General features: G+C 31.5%; 1 protein-coding gene across 1 annotated transcript in view; it reads right to left on the bottom strand.

Annotated features, from left to right (window-relative positions):
* Positions 1-9,015: 9,015 nt before the first annotated feature.
* cutlet (chromosome transmission fidelity protein 18 homolog) overlaps positions 9,016-23,458 on the bottom strand; it is a 48,630-nt gene continuing 34,187 nt past the window's right edge. The window contains exons 14-15 of the mRNA XM_088202805.1: positions 11,215-11,275; positions 9,016-9,268 (exon numbers count right to left, since the gene is read on the bottom strand). Of these exons, the coding sequence (XP_088058931.1) occupies positions 9,165-9,268; positions 11,215-11,275 (165 nt within the window). The 3' untranslated portion in view covers positions 9,016-9,164. The remainder of the gene's footprint in view (positions 9,269-11,214; positions 11,276-23,458) is intronic.

The raw sequence follows: 23,458 nt of genomic DNA, 5'->3' as shown, positions 1-23,458 counted from the left end.
GAATGTTTTTCCTGAGTGTCTTATTTAAATATCTATATAATGTTGGGCTTCTCTTCTATATGTAGTATGTCCATGGTGTGTCAGATAAAAAAAAAAACAAATTAAGAAGAATATAGGTGAGTGAAATTAAGAAACAATATATTGTAATGTACATTAAGTCTTTGCGTTGTTTTATTAACATTTGCAAAAATGTTGGAAAAACTTTTTATAATTTAAAAATAATTTCACAAACTTTTTAAATTGAGAGCCATAGATAACAATTCGCATGTCTGGGCTTTGACAATAGTCGGGTACTTGACGAGCTGCTGGCACAGACTGGTCAAAAACTTGTTTCTAAAATCTTTTTAGTAATTTGACAAGGTATACAATTTTCAAGAAATACTGTCACAAGGCGAATTGAAAAATTAAGTGAAGATATATATAATATATGCGTAGCCTTTTCTTCACAATTTGTTAAATCAACTGATATTTAGATAAGAAAATAATGATGTTGATAAGAAACTTTTATGGCACACTAATTGGCTACGTTGGCTTAGAAGCAGTCGGGGCATTATGAGGTTTTAAAGTTATTTGAAGACATACACAATTAACAAACAAAAAGTGGTTATTTAATTTATAATTCTTAGAAAACTTTTACTCAAGCTCAATGATTGGAACATTGAATTAGAAGGCAAAGATATTTTTTTATTATATATGATAAGCTCGATAAAAGCTTTTCAACAACTTATAATATATTTTAAGCAAATTTTAAAAATGGAGTACTTAAGCATTTCCCATTAATTGAAATTTTTTGCGCTACCAAACATAATGATTCTAGAAATAAAAATTGTCAATAAACAATTTAAGATGAGATTTGAAGACTTTTAAAAGATTGAAAATATCACACTCTTTTTTAAAATTCCTTTCAGAAAAATATCAACATAGAATAAATCGTAAGTCAAATATTTACAATATTTAAAGCAAATTAGAATAAACTAGTATTGAAAATAATCAAATTTCAGTTTGATTAATAAATAAAATCCAGAGATTGTTTTTGAATATATGTGCATAGTGCATGCACTAAAGAAAAATATACAGTGAAATCTCATTATAGCGAAGCTCACGGGACCTAAAAAAAATTCGTTATACTGTAATGAACACAATAAAATTTGTTAAAATAATGTTTTATATAATAAAAATTATATAAAATAGAATTATATTACAATATAATATAAATTAAATTAAAAGCAACTTTTCCTATGCCATAAAAAATTAAACATACTTCATATTATTCTTTTTCTTTATTTTCGACATATCAAATCTAAAGTTAAACGAATAAAAATATAACTGAAGACTAAATATATAATAATATTTAAGAAAATCATATATTTCAATAAAAATTTATATTGATTTACAAAGTTTTGTCCAACTCGTCTGACAAATTTTTTTGATTCCTTTTTTTTATGGTGTCTATGGCCGAATGCAATCTAAAAAACCACAGATCAACGTATTTTGAAGGATCAAAAAATGGCCAATGTGATCCGACGAGTTTAATGAACAAAAATGCTAAAACCGTATTGGTCATGAATGAAGCTCTTATTGGTGTAATTAGATTCATTTGCGAAAACTCGCATTCACGACCACATGAAAAAATGGGAATAGAATTCAGATCACATATCAAACGCAATATTGATTTGCTTTTCGAAAACGTATTTGCGAAATCCACGAATCATTCCTCTTTCGTTTATGGTAGTTTGATCGATTTGTTCCTATTTTTCATCTCTCCAAATATCTTCGGGACAATATTTTTAATCAAGTACCCGACCCTTTTTTAAATTTGACTATTTCAACGTGGAATAAAATGCTTTCAAATCAATAGAAAGTCAAGGACGTCATTTAAGGGTACTTGCAATCCTTGAATTTAGCCATAAAAATGCATCCCATTTAATGAAATATTATGAATTTTATTGAAATTAAAATAAAAAAATAACCAACATTGCCTGGCTAACTTTTGGCCCCCTCTCCCTGAAAAAAGCAGAATGACGTCCCTGATTCCAAACTAGAAATTTTCTGGTAAGCCCTCAAAGAAAATCTAAAAAGAAACAAACTCGAATATACAACGAAAATATTTTTTAAAATATATCAGAATACATTTTCGCCAGTAGATAAATATTTTTTACGAGTGTATATGTTATAATTTAGGTGCTAGTTAAATTATATGATTTAAACTATTTCATACGTAGTAATAAATATATGTATATACTTATCATTTATTTACATAAATGGTTTTATATTTTCACTAATAAGGTCAAAATACATTATCACCAGTAAATATATATTTTTACTAGCGAAAATATATTTAAACTGATATGCGCTAGTGAAATTATATGCCGTTCTAAAACGTCTCTGAAACACAATTTGACAGTTGCGAAACGTAAATTTGCTGTTCAAAACCAAACTTAATCTACCCTAATCAACAGAACCCAACTTAACCTAATGAAACCTAACGTAAGTTCTAAAACTAATTACAACTTTAGAACTTTCATTAGGTCAAGTTTAAAATAACTTAGCCAACTCAATTCTCAGTGGGAAATAAACGAAAGAAGAAGTCGCATCTCGCATATTGCTCAATAGCTTGTCCGCACTTGGATATTAATCTATGTTTTAAGAATATGATAGCTATCCTTACCAATAATACTACGACTTACAATATAAGAGTATTGGTTAAAGTAAATTCAAACCGGATTTTGGTCAATAGGAGGGCGCAAAAACAATTATCACTTCTCAGAAGTCAAAAATTCACGTCAAAAGCAATAAAATCGTGTCGGCGCCGTGTCGCAGTGGGAACGCTCGGTAACGAGCGTTCCCGCTGCGACGGCGACAGCACGATTTTATTGCTTTTGACGTGGATTTTTGACTTCTGCGAAGTGATACTTGTTTTTTGCGCTCTCCTATTGGGAAAAATTCGGTTTATATGTTCCTCGTTTAATTTGCAAAATTATTATAAAAGTCGTAATATGAACGCTTGATTACTGAGCGTTCCCACTGCGACGACGATGGCACGATTTTATTGCTTTTGACGTGGATTTTTGACTTCTGAGTATGGATGTTGGTCAAAATTCGGTTCAATATCAATATCAAGCGTTTAAAACTGCGACGACATATATATATATTTTTTTTAATTAAAAATACGTATATAGTGTATGTGTATATCCAAATTTAAAACGTTTGTTATATTTACCGCAAAACATTACTTATTTTAACGCGACAACAATACCTAAAATTGTGTTTTATCACCGAAATTCTCGTGATTTACAATGAAAATTTGGACGTGTCGTTTTGTGCGTGAAATCTTCCGGTTAATTGCGAGACAGCTGCTGCTTTCGTTCTTATTACACGGCGTATTATGTTTGCTAACCGCGGAGACAACGCGTTTCGCGAATAGGTAAGTTTTAATTTATTATTGTTTAAAACTTGCCTCCGACGAAATTTCGCGTTTCGCAACCAGTCGTAAATTAGCAAACTTTGAAAGATTTAATACGGGGGAGGCGGGCGGTTAACGCGGAAACTTTACGTATTTATGGCCTATTCATTTCGACTCTGAACAATATACGCGCAGAGCAGGTGTGGAAAACTTTGGATATCAATTTAAGCGCGTTTATTATGCGGATGTTTTATGGCAAATTTCAATTATTCGCTTATTTCAGAACGCGTTTGTGAAACACGGTTAGAAATATCAAGTAATTATTTACAATGATATTAATGAAAAACATTATTATCTGAATACATATTTATTTTTAAAAAAAAGTTGAATATTTAGTGGTTAGAAAGAGAAACAGAAAGAGAGTCACAAAATAAGTTTGATATTAGAATTTTTTAAATATGTGATTAATTGTGAATATTTTTAAGTATAAATAAAATTTAAAACCTCTTAATAAGTAATATGAGATTTTCCTATAGAAAGATGCTTATATTAAATTGTCATATTAAACAAAAAATAAAGATCGGTAGATCACAATCGCTAAAACCAAATTACAGTCACTTAAACGGAATGCACCAATTAAGTAAATATTTACTGTTATATTCCTTTTAGAATCAATTGCTATTTGCCTCTCATTCCTACGTTATTAGCGTGTTTCCGTACGTTTCTAAATAATATCATATAATAATTTAATCTGCGGCAGGGGCGTATATTCAGGGTGTGCTAGGTGTGCGGCGCACACCCGCAAAACCATCTAAAATATAAATTTAGAAATTTCGAAAATTTAGGGCGTAAAGCGACATCATTTTGCATACAGTAGTATGCAAAATTATAAAATTTTAATATGCAGTGTATAGTATGCATTGGTATTTGTCATTCGTTCTGAACGTTTTCGCGCGAGCGATCGGTTTGGAACAACACATATGGCGCGCCGACCTTGAGCGCGGCCGCTGACTAAAGTAAATTGTTCCGAGATTTAACGGGTGAAGTCGATCTGTCGGCTGGCAGCTCTCAGTAGTAAAATTGGTCTCGAATTTGGTGCACGTACTTCAAAAACTCTTGCGTCCGTCGCTGCTTTTTTATTACATTACATCACAATAGCAGGTCACTCATTTTTTATATTTTGGCGTAAAATAGTTTATTATCTTATTTACATATGATCAATATTTAATTTTCTATTCTAGATTATATTTTTTTGTTTACCCCAAGAATACTGTTGAAGATATTTTGAATAATCCATTTTCAAAAAGAAGTTATGAAATTAAATTGAAGATAATCAAAATTGGCAAACCACGTCCACCTCTTCCCAATTTATTTATGAAGCATAAAGATAATAAATGTGAATATACAAGACATTTTTCGTTTTCATCATTTGAACGAACTGAGTGGTTAACAGGCTGCGAACTTCGATCTAGACTGTTCTGTTGGCCATGTTTATTGTTTTCCAAAGAAAGAAGCGTGTGGAATAAAAGTGGATTTGCTGACCTTAGTCATCTGATAAAGGCATTGAAAAAACACAAAAGAGCGCAGTCACACGTTCAATAATTTTTTTCTCTCGAATTGTTTGGAAAACAACGAATTGAAGTCATGATTGACGCTCAACGTAAAGCTAATATAAGTCAACATAATGAACAAGTTAATAAAAATAGAGAAATATTAAAACGAATGATTGACGCAGTAGTATATTTAGGAAAACGATGAGTCCTGTAATTCACTAAACAAAGGAAATTACCTTGAATTTTTAAATGCACTTCGAGAATATGATTCTGTTTTGGATACTCATTTAAATACATCAACGGTGTTTCGTGGTACTTCCCCATCCATACAGAATAACATAATTGAAGCAATTGGTGATGTTATTAAAGATCATATTAAGGAAGAAGTAAATTAGGTTTGATGTTTATTTATTTATTTATATATGGGAAAAAGACGTAAGGCAGTTTAGGCATGCCAAAACCTGGCTAATAAAAATGAAAAAATGTACGTTTTTTTTTAATTTTTTATAGCACACCCAATATTAACACCCACCGTACGCCACTGATCTGCGGTGTCAATCAGTTTCACGTACATAAACATTTTAACAAAAAAATATGAATAGTTTCTATCTTATTTTGCTGGATATTTTGTAAAAAAATGGCATAACTTAAATCTTTCGACCCCAATGTGCGAATTAAAAATATACTAAAATAAAATTATTAAACTTTGCAATTTTATTATGCCTGCACTACACTCTCTGGAAGTTGTCCGAACCAAAGCTACAACTGAAGTCGGCCGAGACCTACGAATTCGAGTAAGCGACCACACTGCCGCAAATTGCATATGGCGTCCGAACGGCGGTCGTGAATGACGTCCGGACGGCGGCTTCTGTCACGTACAGCTGGCATATTTGCGCGCGATCGAAAAATGTGCCAAATAATCGCAATTTATAAATTGTCATATTATTAAAATTACGCTACTGATAATTATACAATTATTTGTGTGGGCACTCACCAATACAATATCAGTAAAAACTTTTCGGTCGTAAATATTCAATTTACGCAAAATCTTTTGCAAAAAGCCATAAGGCATAAAAATGATACTTCAGAATAAGAACAGCACATCTGTGACTATCCTAGAATTTGTCGCCATCGATTCTAAATAATAATTCGTTATGGTGTGACATTTATATAAACCGATCTAGGAAAATACATAAGGATATTCGAAACGATTTTTTTTTAACAAAATCAAGTAGCACTAATTATTTAATTTTATATGAAAAACAATATAATAAATCCATTTTGGTGCCCTAAGATATTCAAAGATGTCAGTAAGAGTCTGTTAAAGTCTCCGATATGCATGTGGTATTATAACTTGACCACGTGACCACGATGCAGCGCTCGACATGCATGTTAACCATAGGACGCCTACGCACATATTGAAATTGAAGCGAGTTACTCGTTCTATCTCAGTTTTCGAAAAACCATATCATTATCTCTCTCACTCTCGTCACTTAACACGTGAGAGAGCGAAAGGGGAAGTATCTCACCGCTCGCGCTCGAAAGAGCAGCTCCGACTTCGGTCCTTTTGCCGACAATGTTCGGAAGCACTCGAAGCTGGCCAAGTCGACAAAATTACCCCCACTTTACCTCCCGTTCTCGGTAACCTCGGACAACTTCCGAGAGATTTTAGAACGGGCAGAACCGAACTCTACCGAAGTAGCCCGGAAGTAACCCACTATATTCTCCGTCCTTGCCCAATCTTAACCAACTTCCAGAGTGTAGTTCAGGCATTAGTAAAGAAAAATCAAGTTATGCCTTGTGGAATGCACTATTTAAAATAACATTTTTTCTTTACCTCCTTATGGTCGAATAACTTATTCCTTTTGAAGCTCTCTTTGCAGGAACAAGATAATGTTCAAGATGGTCATATTTGGTAAATACGGTGACTGCGGCATCATGTTGTTTTTGATCAAAATAGTTTGAGCCGTTGCGTTATCGTGGTGCAAACCCCAAATTTTTTCCCGTGGTGCATAACCCAGATTACTTCATGTAAATAGTACTATATTGCAAAGTAGTACTCTTTGTTGACCTACGTCTCTGTAAGAATTCACAGTATTTTGTAATTTTCTATAGTCAAAATTTAATACAAATGGTCATCTGTTAATACTGACCTGAAATTGTAATTTTATGTCCTGCCAAATACAATAATAAATCTGAGCATATGATCTTAATTGAGCATAATCACACATTCACATAAACAATTATATTTGATTTTGTTACTGGGATTGCCTTTTAGCATGTCATCACTTTATGAATGAAAAAATGGAAACCACTGGGAAGAAGCTTTACTCAATTTACCTTGCTATTTAATTTGCTCAACCATTCTAGCACCTGTTCTAGGTTAAAATAAATCTATTTTTCCGGAACACATTTTTTTAGCTGCAACATCAAATGTGAATTTTAATTGTCCATAATTTTCTAGTTAATACTTAAGCTACTCGTGGACTGACTTAAAACTAACCTCTTTTTCATTATATACAGCTTTAACCATAATAACGGGGCACCCCTTAAAATGGCGTGTAACTCTTTACAAGTGCATAGTCAGAAAGAAATATTTTAGCAAGTAGTTTTAACCGTAATTCTGAGAACTATATAAAGAAATTTGTCGTTTTTCGTTTCCAACTTGAATTTTAAAAAGGGATAGCATGTCTAATTGTTTAGTCTCACTTAAGTACAGTTGCGTGATTTCTGCCTTTATTTGTCGTTATATTTTTATTTATTACTTTATTTTAAATAAACATTTAAAAAATGCCAATAAACGCGAATTAAGTGAAGCTAAAAGAGCGACTATAATTTTATTGCATTCATAAACACATTAATTGTTCATTACACGCTGTCAAAAATGCTATGAAACGGTTCAACGAAGATGGATCTGCTAAAACTTAATTTTTCAAAATAATAATACTTTTTTGTTTGTTTTTTGGACCCCTGGTGTAGTACACGTGCGTCGAAAAGTCGGAGAAGAATATCCAGCTGATTGCGTAGTACCCAAAGTCAAATATTGTGGCGGAAGCGTTATGGTCTGGGGTTGAATGGCAGCAGCAGGGGTAGGAAACCTGTACACTTTCGAGGGTATTATGAATAGTGACATTTATATTTCAATCTTGGAATCCATTTTAATAAATTTCTACCTGAAAATATTTCCAAGCACAGATCACTCTACCATCCGATTTCAGCAAGAAAACGCTCCGTTCCATACTTCGCTAAAAATCAGGGTTTCGCTTTGCTAAAATTCAAAATCTATTATAATAAAATAAAACAGCAAGGAGAAGCTGTAAGTGTTTTTATGTTGGTATTGGTTCTTCGAGGTTTTCTCTATTTGTTTCAATGTAATACTTTATTCGTCACCTGTGATATGTTAGAGAAATTCCTGGTCGTCGTCAATTTAATCCAATAAATACTCGAATTACGTTATCGTGATGCAAAACACAAGTGCAGTTTGTCTAAAAAAAAAACTTTTTTATTGACTGTATATTCATAAGAATTCGCTATGAGCATATAAAACAGTAAGAAGAACCCTGACGTTCGATCGGACTTGACGTTCTTTTTTATTATTTTAGACGGCATAATCGAACACCCATGATTCGTCACCGGCAATGATACGACGAAGCACTTCTGAGTTAACTGAAAAAAAAATGGAAAACTTAAAAACATTTAAATTAAATATTAATTTTTAATTTTTCGGCGTAAGCCAAATTACTATAATGTAAAACAGTATCAACTGGTTAAGTCAATCATATACAAACAAAGCATACAAATGAGTATTAACCACTAGACTGAAAGTTTAGGAATGACCCATATAATTAATTATAAATTATTTACAATAAATAAATAAAAACTTTGTCTTCAATAATAAAAATTCGAGTCTGCTGCGGAGACCTGAACCTGTGGCATCTGGGTTATCAGTTCAGGCCATACAGGCTAAGGCTATTCAGATTAAAAACATTTAAAAAACTCTAACTACACAATGAAACCTTGTATATCAATATCTCACTTACACCTTATATAAAAACCGTATTTTTAGAAAATGTTTTATTAATATAAATTAATTAATGGATATCTCAAACTGTAATTATAATTATAAATATTACATAATCATACAAATTCATTATTTTATTTATGTATTTTAGTTTTTATTGTCACTAGTAGTAGAAGAAGTTAGAGAATTAGAAGAGGTCGTCCATCTTGACGTCCCTCCTGACCGCGTTGTTGAACCCTTCTTTGTAGTGGTACCAGATGGGACTCTTGACGATGTCGTCGACGTTACCGGCTGGAAAAGAAAGCAATGTCGATTTAACTTTTACAATAATTAACATTTGGTCGTCGTTAACGATTGTTTAAGACGAGCAAACAGAGTCTGCGGCGCTCGGTCGCATCTCGCTACAAGACAAATTTATTCAGCGTAATTGGCCGAACAATTGCTCAACGCGCCGCTGAGGTGACCGTCGTGCAAAATTCACTGGAACACTTATCAACGTCATCGTCTACCTTTTTATTACTATTTAATTTTGATAAATATATATTGCATTAAAATTACAACATTGTAAAAAAATATGACTCAACGTTTACATTCATAAATAAAAATTTGAATATTTATTTTATATTTTTCATGCACTTTAAAGGTTAACATATTGCATACCAGGCTATTATTGCTAAAAAACGCGGCTTATTTGCGAAAATTATTACCTAAACATATTTTTTTTAATCATTAGTGAACGTTTTAACGCCAAATTTAAAATACAGTTTTGCAATGATCGGTTTTATATTCACAATAGTAAAATCATTAAACGTCAAAATGTGGTTCTGTATCAATAAAATAAAAAATAAATTCATGTTTAAAATTAACAAATACATATTTTTTAAATAAAATGATAAAATAATGAGGAAATACTAATACTTATTTTTAAAACAACTAATATTAAACTTTATGACCTCTACAATAATTTCTTTATTTTAAACACTTTGCGGTTTTTTGACTTCAACTATGATACTATTAGCAGCGAAAAAATATCGATCATCGTTACATGTTTTGATCCCAGTTTCTTATGCATCATATTAATAACAATGACCTACTTCAATGCCTCCCAATGGTATGTGTAGGTCCAAGTATTATCGGCAAATTAGGGATTAATGAATACGTTCGAAGGCCGTAAGTAATAAAAAAGCAAGGACGTCATTTGGGAGAAGCAGGCCTCCTCCTCTTGAATTTGACGAGAAAAATGCATGTTATTTAATTAAATAATTTAATTGAAATGATAAAAAGCACAAATTTGAGCACACTTCATTCAATTTAAAATAGCTTAAAAATATAATATATAAACCTATTTTAAGAAAAAAATATCGTATATTAGTAATAGAAAAGTAATCTCTGAGAACTCGCTCCCGATCGTTTCTTCGACGTCTAGGTCGCTTTCTCGCTCGCATGGGATAGAAGCGAAACATTTTTATGTCAGTTCAACTAGCATATATTAAATTATCGGGTATGTTGTATAAGTTTTATTGCGATTAATTTAAAGTTTTAATGTTAAATTTAAACAATAGAGAGAGTGTCAATCGTCCCAACTTTCATCTCGAAACGACTGTCACCCCAATCGAGCGCGGTAACAAAATACTATTTGATAATTGGTTTCGCGGCATTATACCGCCCCGGGGAATCGACTACGGCAGCCACGTTCCATACTCATTCAGGGAATTAATTTCGAGTATCACCACGCCCGTTTTCTCCTTGCCAAAACACACATATTTGAGTAAATATAAAATTTTAATCAAACCTACACTCGATTAAAAGACTAATTACAGTCTTCTCAGACAATCCAATCGCAAACTATGATATTCAAGATTTTTGTAGATAATATATATTGTAGTAAAAGAGTCGACGTCTGTTTTATTAACTAAGGGTTACTCGCAACAGCGAAGTGACAAATCGAAAGGAAAATCTCGTTGGAAAGTTTAATGAGCGACACAAATGCGATTGATTTCCGAGAAACAATGGGCGGTATTCGATTCACTGGGTTTCGCGGAGGTTAAACCGTAATTAGTTGTTTTGATTGAAATTCAGAAATTAATTAAAAAGTCCCTAGATAATTACAGAAATATAATTTATGTTCAAAATGTAATTTTTGAAATAAAACATAATAATCAGCAACCCCATTTTTGTTACTAGATATAGAAAAAATCCAGACGAGTTTCAATAAATGTTTAAAAAAATATTGTTACCTTTTCTGGCGGCAGTTTTTGGTGTACACGTAACAGTCCGACCGAAGAAATCTTTTGAAACCTGAGAAATAAAAACAAAAATGATAATGGTAAAAGTTTCCTTAAATAACATCGATCTTAGATTTCCCTAAAAGTCATTTGATATAAATATGTAATATTTTTAAATAAGAGCTTTTATTTATATATTCATACTAGTTAAAAAATATAACTTTACTTAAAAATACACATTCACAGTAACAGTTGAAAAAAGTTCCAAACTTAACATAAACGTTTAGGTTCGATATACTTTTTTATATTTTATACTTTTTTTAATAAATATCAATCATGATTTAAATTAGCCATCTATTTCTCAATTATGAATAATGATGAAATGGATAGCTCTCGAACTGACTGTATTAACGCAAATAGAGTATAAGTAACCATATAACAATATTATTAAAGCCACATAATATTATTGAGAATAATCATGTGATATTCGCGAGTTTTAAGTTATACTATGAGAATTAAAGTAAATATGTATAGTTATCACATTGCACAGCCACATATATTTCAGTTTATATATACATATACCATAAATAAAATAACGCAACTTTTTTATGGTATTGTAGTAATCCCTTTTACAAATTCACTCTTTTCTGAAAACATAATTTCAATACACCCTCGCCAATGAAATTGGCACATTTAATCTAGCAGCCGACCCTCCGAACGACCGGCAAAGTGTTAACTCACGCTCAACCAACTTATCGGACGACCATTACTTTTTATTTGCCCGAATCCCTGTTTGCGCACAATACGAGATTATTTCCCCATAAGGCCCTCGCGCGAAATGGATTTATAAAGCGATGCGCAAATCCACGTAAGGAAATACCTACCGCACACCTAATATCGCGGGGATATAGCGGCCACATTACGGCCCAACGATGAAAAATGACCGCGGGAAAATTGGCCGGATTTTCTCCTCGGGGCCAGCGTAATTTATTTCGGTTTAAACGCGCGGAAAACGAGCTATAGCTATAACCCCTCCCCTATCCGCCCGTCTAAAAAGTGGAAAAGGAGACTCGGACGGCGATTGTTTGAGGAGAAAATAAATCATACGAGTATGTATATAGGTAGCCAGTGTGTAATCAGGATTGCCTCAAGATTCGGTTTTGCGGGTGTGGGTGAGTGTAGTTTGTTTGTGCGGTTTTCTCCTCTCGTGCAGATCCGCCGTATTATACTGTCTATGGGCCAGATTGGCTGTGATTCCATTGTTTGCGAGCTTTTAGGAGAGCTTTGAGAGCGAGAGAAGGGCCGCATTGGTGCGATGGCCACGGGGTACCGGAAAGTAATGCGTCCAACTTGAAAAATCTCACAAATATAACAAATAACTATGTGGTTGGTAATGAATAGTACTTATTTTTTAAACTTTTCCCCGTTTTGTTGAAAATTTTTTTTCAAGCGAAATTTTAAAAAATCTCGAAAAACTATAACTTTAAATTGCAAACGTTTGCCAAAATTTAAGTACATATTTTTTCTGTATAGAGAAGCTAAAACAAATCCACATAATTTATATTATATTTTAAATCCCGTATCCTAAACACATTACGTATATAATTAATTGTCATAAGAATAACACACCTTGTTAATTTGCAATCCGATTATTTATAAAAGGAAAAACTCACTTTTCGGCCTTGGAACCTGTCGCCGGGAATTCAAAATTTGAAGATTTCACTACGAAGATTGTTTTATGATTGTTTATCTAGGTTAATCAATGTATTCTTCTAATCCTCAACACATTATGTATATAATTAATTTTAATAGTTATATCACACCTAGTTAATTTGCAATCCGATTATTTATATTAAGTCAAATGAATTAATGAAAAATTATTGTCGCGTAGCAAAATTTTGTTAATAAATAATAATTATTTAAAACTGTTGTCAAAGTACTGTCGGCCATCTTGTTTTATATTTGAATGCTCATTGTTCATTGGTCGAAACAACAGAACGCATTACCATTTTCAAATTCAATTTTTATTTTTATTATTATTTATTATTATAATTAAATATGTTTCCTTTGTTTACGTTTATTATTACGTGTATTATTATACACCGTTCATATAAAGCTATACGATTTACAGAGTAGAGAATTGAACAGAGCGGATTAGAATAATTACATATAAAATTAGGGATTGCAACACCGGTAGTACCGATTCCGGTTTTATCGGAGTAGGATATCATAGTAAAATAATATTTGCCCTTTTAGTCCTAGATAGCCAAACTATCGGCCCACTCTACCTATGCAAAAAATCCTACCGGCCGATATTTCAGCGCTAGTTTTAAAATTTAATACATTAAAAGTCATTTAATGAAATACTATGAATCTGAATAAAATCGAATTATTAAAAAAACGACCACTGACTGGTGAACTTTTACTACCCACTATAAAAATCTAATGACGTCCCTGGAACGGTGTGCATATTATATTATGCATTTATTGACTTAAGTCCAGCATGAATAAGCGGCGAAGGTGTGTATATAAACTAATACTATGACAGCAATTATTTAAAAATACAAGTAACACATTTAGACAGACTTAGAGAACAGCTTAAATTTAATTTAATACTTGCGATTCTATGACTAAGAGATTACCAGTCTACAGTGTTTGGTATTATTTATACTAAAAAACAGAAAATACATGTGGGTCAAAAGAACTTCTCCAAAACGGTGAACAGTAGCGACGTGACATTTTAACATGTCATCCTGATTGCCATTTTTAGGTCAACTCTTTTCAACTTTTAACAAGATTAATTATTGATGGAATATATAATATTATATAATGGTGATATTTTACTACAACTTCCAACTTTCAACATTAGCTTTATAACAAAAACAATATGGCTTATAGAGACAACTGTATACATTAAAACTAATAATGCGTATATCCCACATAGATAACGCGCAAAACTTTTATTTAAATAAATAAGTTTACCTCATGTTTTTGATAACATGTATAATAAATGTTTATTAATTAAAAAAAATGCAAAATTTCAAAACACTTTTTTCGTCAAATAAAAATTTAGTTCATATATTGAAAATTTACAAAAACTATAACAAAATTAAAGGAAAAATGAACGTAGATATTATACTACCTATATATCTGAAATATATTTTTTTATTTATATATTAGGACTATTTTCAAATCGGTCTAATTCGGTCCTGGCAGTGTCGGTTTCCACTTTCAGAAAAGAAGCTTTTCTTTGTCACTGGACGGAGCAGACTCGTTTAATAACAAATAAAATCCATTCCTTCTTTTGCGATCGTTTACTGTTACATGCAGGAATGAAAATGTTTCCATTCGCAATATATTAAGTAATATTTAATATTAATTATTCTAAATATATATTGACTGAATTATATTCACAGTATGGATCTAATATTTTTATTTATTAAAATATGCGCAATATACGCAAGGTCATCAAACCAATTTCGCATATAAACATTTGGTTTATGAACATAAATATAAAAATAAAATCAATACACAGAGCTTATAACGAAAGCCAAACAGTAATTGAATATATGCGATTTGCAACGGTCGGAATATGAAAATAAATAAACGGGTATATGAACATAACTGGGAAAGAAAGCGAATAAATAAATATTTATGGGGGCAATCTTTCAGAGATTATTTGCTACGCGATTTCACGTATCAATTTCCTCCCGGTAAATAAGCAATATCGTTATATGCGGAATTGATGTGTGTATTCCGTCTATAATGGGAATTCCGCTTCTGAAGTGGTCGTATCAACCCCATCGCTAGTGGGGAGCGACTTATGTGTGTGGGGGGAGGGGGGGAAGGAGTTGTAACCCGTGTGTATGTTTTTTCCGTATTGTGAATGTGTGTAAGTGGAATTTTAACAAAAAATTAAATCTATAGTCGTGCAGGTATTATTTTAAATATATAAAATGGTCCGAAAATATTTTTTTAATTTGTGTAAAAAGGGAGTAAAGAAGATTTTTATTCTACCCCTTTGTTAACGATCGCCGAAGTGGCCATCTAGGCAGTTTCACTTTTAATGCCTGAATATATGAATATATTCCATGGATGTGTCCAAAAAGAGATGCAGTTGGCCCGCCAACATCCTCATCCGCGATTCGCCAGAGTTGTCTCGAGACACGGCGAAGACGCAGGCAGACAGAGGCAGACGATACTCGTCTAACGAATCATCCAGCATCATCACAAGAACACATTACGACAATTCAACTCGACAATGCAGTGAAGACTCTTCGATTTTCAACACCAATATGTGATAATTTATATATACTATTAAAATAAACTGTTACCAGTTTTTACGGCGTCCATTATGACTGCAAAATTACACTGCATAATTATGAGAAAGAGCTCACGTATTATTTCTAGAATTTTTACATATTTATCAAAATAAATATTTAGTGTTATTTCCAATGTAGTGTAGAATATCAATTCTAATAAAATCGTAATTATTGCAAAATGAAATGATTTTGCAAATATCCAATGCTGTGTAATATTAAATATATTGTAGTATATACATATGTATGTATACTATTGATATTGCGATTTTTTATAGTGTTTCATTATAAGTGAGTGTTAATGCATATGAATTTATAAGTACTAATAACATACAGTGAGGTTTATCGTAGTAACATAAAAATAGATATATGTGTAAATATATAATAAAAAATCCATTACGTCGCAACATTGTCTCTATATTGGAAATAGAAAAGCGGCGCGTTTCTATACAATTTTTCTATGATCGCTTCGAAATTAGTTTTCCCCCGTCGCTCGGGGAAATTGATACAGATGTTGACACACACCGGCGGTAACTTTTATAAATTTTCCCCGAACTGGAACCGAAATCGAAATAAAATTGTATATACGACATACACGCGCGGCGAGCGGACAAATAACAATCTATATGCGCGACCGAGGGCCAAATTGACTTTCAACTTTTGCCAATCGAACGAACCGAATATACAAATATACGATATCTATCGATACGCGCGTCTGTAGAATTACCATATGAAAAAGGGAAAAATAATCGCATCATTTATTACATGAAAGGGTTAATAGCGCGCGGATAGGTTACCAGTATTTGTAACATTTGTAACAATTCGTCGGGTATTTTCAAACCAGCCGAGTTATACTAAAATTTGATACTACGAACTTTTTAGTATGGCTCCCAATTCAGGTAATAAATATCTTCTTCGATGGACCTTTTTTAGCAGACAAACGATCGTACTTTTCGTGATTTCCTAATCATTCGCGCAGAAAACGAAAGCTTTTGATAATGCCATTTATTCTTATTTCTGAGTTAAATTAAATTTATTTTTTACCTTTATTTTAACGTCTACATACTTAATTTATTTTATGTATCGAGGTAAAAACATTTGGTTGAAAATTAGTTATAGTAACTATTAAACAACAACGTTTTACGTGCTCTTTAAATGAACACAATCGCATACCTTGAAAGCGCCTAAATTTCAACTGCTGAATTGAAAACCATTTACTTTTCTGTGGACTTTCTCAGTGCAAATTATATAATATTTACTTTTTAGTCTGTCTAAATTAATATATCATAGTAAATTTTATTACGCACACCAAGTTGAAATTTTCGCAGGAGATGTTAATAAAATTTAACTCAAACTGATTTAAAGTACTCTATTATTTTTTTAAATTAAAATAAATTGATGCTTTTCATTGTTAACATATAAATATGTGTACATATGTAAAACTTTATTCATTATTCAAACTGTATTTTTCAATTCTTTATAACAAATATTTTATCGTTACCTTTTCAATATTCGAATAGTTGAAAATAACATTAAATAGCAATTTTTTTTATAAATTTGTTTTAACATTTAGTTCTTTATGTTACATTTGTTTCTGTTTATTAAAATATACGTTAAAAGAAGAAAAAATGTTATATAATCATGAAATTGTGGAAGAATTAAGTAAGATATGATACAAACAATTAAATCGTAATAAATTTACGATTAAACTAAAATCATTTCAAAAAGGGTCAAATTTTATCTTTCCAAAAATAATAAAAAATAGACTATAAACATAAAAATAAAAAATATCATACCCGTATGTTTTCTTTAATCGTAATTCACGTCATATTTCGAAACTATTAAATATGTGGTCATTTTAATTTTTTTTTGCAAAAAAAATTATCATTTGTTAAAAAAAATGTACACATAATGAACAGTTGGTACGCAAAGCATGGGTCTAGAAAATTTTTTTTGACCGCAAAGTTATAACAAATATATTTTACAATACATATAAAGCATATTTAATAATAATCAAGTAGCAGCAAAATAGCGAAATAAAATTATGTTATCAAAATTTATATTCATTTCTGTAACGGCAGCAGAGGCACACAGAACACAGAAGGATCGTGTACTCTCTCAGTCTCTTAGCGACTGTTGGAAAAACGACACGTGATGAGGATGACGCGTTTGCAATACAGATTCGAACATAGAAGAAATCATGAATTTTGAGTAAGCGAAGTATGTTACAATAAAAAAATATTTACAATCAAATTCATAAATAAAACCATTCACAAGCCAGAAACATAAGCGCACAAGCCTCACAAAAAATTTACTTCAACTACGTTGACGAAAAAAAACGTCTATTCCTGGGTCACAAGAAAATTTTAAAAAATGGGGATTTGGAAATAAAAAGTTTACGCACCACTGCTCTGCAGCGAGAAATTTTACAAAATGTTACTTATAATCTACTAATTTGTTCATTTAAATACAATTTTGCCACAAAAAATATTAATTTATTTTGCTAATAAATTATTGGGCCGAGAGACGATAAATTTTACTATATTACTATCACTCTTCTTTACAATACTTTTTCTCACTACCTCGAATAGTATTCATTATTTTAAAGATAAATTTGTGTAGTGGTTTTATATGTTGGTAAAATACGTGTGAAAAAAAGGATTAGGACTTGTACACAAATAATATTAATAGATATTCGCTGAGAAAATGGGAAGGATATGTAATTTTTACAATTTTAATTTTAATCAACGACGATAATTGCCTAATTGGTCTTAGCCACGTATCGATATTTTGTTCTACATTTATTAAAAAAAATCGCTATTTTATATTAAAAAAATGTTTTGTCGCACCAGTGAAATATTTTTAATTTGAATCTATTCTGTGTCGTGTTTGACATACAATAAAACTTTTCAAAATACATTTTTAGGAAAGTTTGAGAAAGACCGAATCGTCGATTTAACCCCGCGGTTCTCCTTAAGCTGCTTTAAGCAGTGATCTGTATTTTTTCGGGTTTCAATTGAGAAAAATATAAGACCGTCTCGAGGAGGGCGGATGAAAAGGGGTGGTTTCTTCTTCGGCCCTCTGCTCCATCCTCTCCGGCGGTGTGAGGTGACGTATTGGATTTATTCATAATAGATTGAACAATGATGATAATGGATGGTTGTTACTACAAAATTTATTTATACTCTTTTTCAGACTAACGAACGCACAAAGAGAGAAGGGCACTCACTCACACACGTATGCATATTGAATGCGGTTTTTACCCATGTGTGTATGTATGTATGTGAGTATAAATTATACAACTCGAATACATTATACATGTTAAAAAAACGAGCATTTTTTCATATAAATGATGGATTTCCATGCGAGTTTTTATGCTTTTATTATGTGATTCGATACAATTTATGGATGCTGAAAGCTAATATTATCGAAGTATAATAATATAATGCAGATACGCATTGGTATATAAATTTTGAATTTTTGTATTAAGCAAACATAACATAACGTAGGACAATATGACGCTAGTAACTGATTTATAAACATAAAATTGCATTTTTTAACAACATTAATAAGGAAACATTGATCTTTTTTGCGTATACGGCCAACTATATGAACAAACAAACAAAAATTTCTAAGTATATGATAAAAATATCACTCGGTATAACCAAATGATAATAGAAAATTTTCTACAAACAGTAGCAGTTATCATTTATTAAAAATACATAATATAATTATGTACAACAGTATATGAATACTGTTGTATGTTTTTGAAGACATTGTATATTTTTTAATTATAACGTGGGAAAATAATAACTTTAAAGTAACACGTGTCATGCGGTTGACATGTCAACTGCACGGAATTACTAGCGAATTCTGTTGATTTAAAACGGATCGAACTTCATTGCGTTCTGAAGATATTTTATATCAATGCAAAATATAATTAGTTTTATATTTATATTTTTCGACCTCTATAAACAAAAAATATTAAAATATTTATTAAATAAATATAGCCAAGTTTGAAACCATATATCAATTATTTATTTATTCCTTTACGACTAACTTCAAATAGTTCAACATGAAACTGATTGCTGCTCATATTCAAATTAAGAACAAATTTAATATTAAGTTTCAGTAGTTTCAGGGACGTCATTTCAGCATTTTTAGGAGTCGTATTTTCAATATGTCCACTTTATTAAGATTCATAGTATTTCATTAAATGAAACGCTTGGTTTTCTAGTGCTCATATTAAGACTTTTATAACAATATTACGACTTATCTAAACCAAAGCATATCTAAACCAAATTTTGTCCAATAGAAGAGGGCAAAAAACAATTATGTTTTCTCAGAAGTCAAAAATTCACGTCAAAAGCAATCAAATCGTGCCGTCGCATTGGAAACGCTCGGTTATCTAACGTTTACTTTAACAATAAGTGAGAATAGAATAAGCATATCTAAACCGAATTTTGACCGACAGGAGGGCGCAAAAAATAATTATCCCGTCTCAGAAGTCAAAACTCCACATCAAAAGCAATAAAATGGTGTCGAAGCCGGTTATCTAGCGTTCATATAGACTTTTTATAACAATATTACCACTAAGTGAGAATCAAATGAAGCATATCTAAACCAAATTTTGACTAATAGGAGTGCGCAAAAAACAATTATCACTTCTCAGAAGTCAAAAATCCACGTCAAAAGCAATAAAATCGTGCCGTCGCCACCGCAGTGGGAATGCTCGTCACCGAACGGTCACACTGCGCTGAAATAATAAATAAAAACATTATATTTATTAAATTTATTTATTTTTTTAAAAGTAATTAAAGAGTATGAAATAAATTAATATAACACAAAATGCCCCCACCAGACTAATGACGTCCCTAAGTAGTTTCAAGTAAAATGGTAATTTATTAAGCGCCACCAAATATACTTGATTGAATAAATAAAAAAATCAAATGAAATCTCACGATTTTAAAAAAGGTTATCACCGTGCGGCGTACGACAATGCGTCAAAAAATTGAAATGCTGTATTTCATACAATATATAATAATTAATATAGTTATGGGACACCCTGTGCGAACGGTGGATAGTTGTTACAGTATAAAGAAGCCATAAAACCGGGCAAGATTCCATTTAGCCGGTCAGAAATCTCTCGTATTCCGCTCGTTAGTGTGGCTTACCCCCTCAGACCGGTCGCCGATCGCGTAGCTGGCAACACGCGCTTGAAAAGGGGTCAAAAAATGGCAACACTCATATTTAACGGCGTCATATAAGAACTAATTCTAAATTATAACATATTGTATATTATATTTTTTTATAAATAATAAGAATAAACGAAATTATTAATTTAAATCTAAATGACAGTAAGAGCAAAATAGTAAAATTTCTCACTACACGTTTCAAAACTTGTATTTGTCGTGTAATTGTATTATGTATGAAAAAAGTACAATATTAACAGCAATTTAGAGCAGTGGCCAAATCAATTACGGTATACTCAAAATTTAAAGTACCGTATATAACAACCAGCAACAAAAAAAAGCGCGGTGCGATTAGTGGAGATATGATGTGTTCATTTACTTTTTTCGTAAAACATAATAATTTCCGGAAAAAATATTTTTAATTAGAATATATTAATTTTATTTTGAGAAAATATTGCACTTTGTACTAGGTAGTTTTTTGTGTCGTATATGACGTTTACTTTTAGCGAGTTTTTTTCTACGCTATTTAATTTTTCGGTTAATACGTTATCACTCCCAAATAATACACGTAGAATATGTTAAAATAGCGGCTCAGTCTGACTCGAATTGATCATTGATAATTATAAATTATATACTTTTTATTTACTTATACATTATAAGTATGTTTTTGTGTATGTGTATGGTTAGGCTATAAATTACGTCAGCGCGTATTAAAAGACCGCATTCAGCGGAGCCAACAATCGCGACCCACCCCCGCGAGTCTTTGTACTAACCGCCGCTCACCCCCTAAAGGGGGCGAAGATGGAAATGGGAAAAAAGAAACACTTAGCAGCGAAAATGGAGTATAACAAGATATGTTATCCTAAATGTTTCCTTCGGCCATTACGGCCGTAGTGGCCGCTGCTTCTCGCCAGATGTAGTTGAATTAATCTCCTTCCGGTACGATCTGCGCTACTACCACTAGCACAGGGCGATCGGGAAAATGTAGACGATTGCCGAATAAACAACTCTTTATTTAATTTACCTACAAACATTACTATGTGGGTATACTGAACTAAAACCACCGGATATAGAAACCTATATACAGTTTAAATAGTGGGCTATAAATGTATATAATTAATATTATATTTTCATTACATGTCGCTAATCAGTAGTTGATATTTAAATTGCACAACGATTTTTATTTATTTTTACAACCATTCTGCTAAAATGCGAAATTGTGCTTGATAATTTGCAATTAGTACACTACTGAATTAATACATGAGATTTAAGTATTTTACAACACACAAAGTTAGTGAAACGAGTGAAAAAATAACCTGATTAAAATTATATATAGAATGCTGCCTGATTTTATAAAATACAACAATATTCGAGCAGATCATTAATATTTTATATACCTTTAAAACTTAATTACGTATTATAAACAAATTATTTTCCATAAGTAAATGACATTATTTACTCTGATAATATGAATTTACAATGATTTTTCAACGCGTTCTTGTAAATAAATCAACGTATCAACTATTATGTTTAACGGATGATGTGCCCATTGCAATGACGCTGTGTCCTAAATCGACGTGTTTTAAATATATGATCGAAATTAAATTTAGCTCTCTAGTATATATTGTAAGAAGAGCAGTTATTAGAGCGGAAATCGCAAAAAATTTCGCTACGCGTTAGAATAATGAGGTATTTCCTAAGCCCACTTAATGTTGTATTACAATTGTCTCTGTATTTACAGTATGTTATCTTATATACGAGTAAAATGTGTATATTTTTGTGTCATTTTCTTCATAACTGAAGAGTCTTCAGAGACACTCCGCTACGCTCTGCAGTGATGAGGTAACGCGGCGATTGTAATAAGGTGTCGCACTTCACTACACAAGTGCCGCGACACTAATTGGAAACGCGACGTAATGACGCAATTAAGGCGTCGTTACCTAGCATTTTTTGTAATTTCAAAAAAAGTACGATATGTACCTACCCAGTTTTGCATTGAGTGCTTAAACAAAATGAAAGTATAGTTATATACTGTTAAGGCAATTAATACGTTGGAGGAAGATCGTTAGTCATTTTGATTAATGGATCGTATCAATTTGTTTCGCTAATGCCTTGCGAAACTTTTTTAATGATCAAATATAATAATGCATCATAGCGATGAATACACAAGTTATAAAGTAATAAGTACAATTCATCGAGAAAAGCAAACAGTTCCGAGTAACTATGGAGCTCTGTTTAATTTAATTCAAAATAAAAATAATCGATGCGATGGAACTAGGGATTTCAATACCGTTAATAACGGTATTGAGGCAAAACTTGATCTTCGGTACTACCGGTATTACAAAATTAAATACCGGTAGTATCGAAAATATTTTTTTAACGATATCTCGATGGCATTGAAAGCAGAAGAGGATAAAAAAATGATGCTGACGGTGTTGTCATAGATTTGTTATTCCAAAAAAGAAAGATTTATTGCCAGTATTTTCGAAAATATATTTTTTATAATCAATGAGTGTTTTAATCAAAATAAATTTGCTAATCAATAAATATGATGTATTATGCGAGCGGTGTACGGGTTATTTTTCAGTAAATTAATTAAAATAATAATAATGTCAATACCGGTATTGAAAATTGCGGTATTATTGCAATCCCTATATGGAACTATATACCTATGGTGCTTCTAGATACATACTTGATACTAACAAATTATAAAATGCTTTATTAATCTCAAAAAAGTTTGCATTA

The sequence above is a fragment of the Plectrocnemia conspersa genome, unplaced genomic scaffold (assembly GCF_051122295.1).
Source record: "Plectrocnemia conspersa isolate PC_06_02 unplaced genomic scaffold, ASM5112229v1 ptg000013l, whole genome shotgun sequence".
NCBI lineage: Eukaryota > Metazoa > Arthropoda > Insecta > Trichoptera > Polycentropodidae > Plectrocnemia > Plectrocnemia conspersa.
This window is presented reverse-complemented; position numbering and strand designations above follow the sequence as displayed.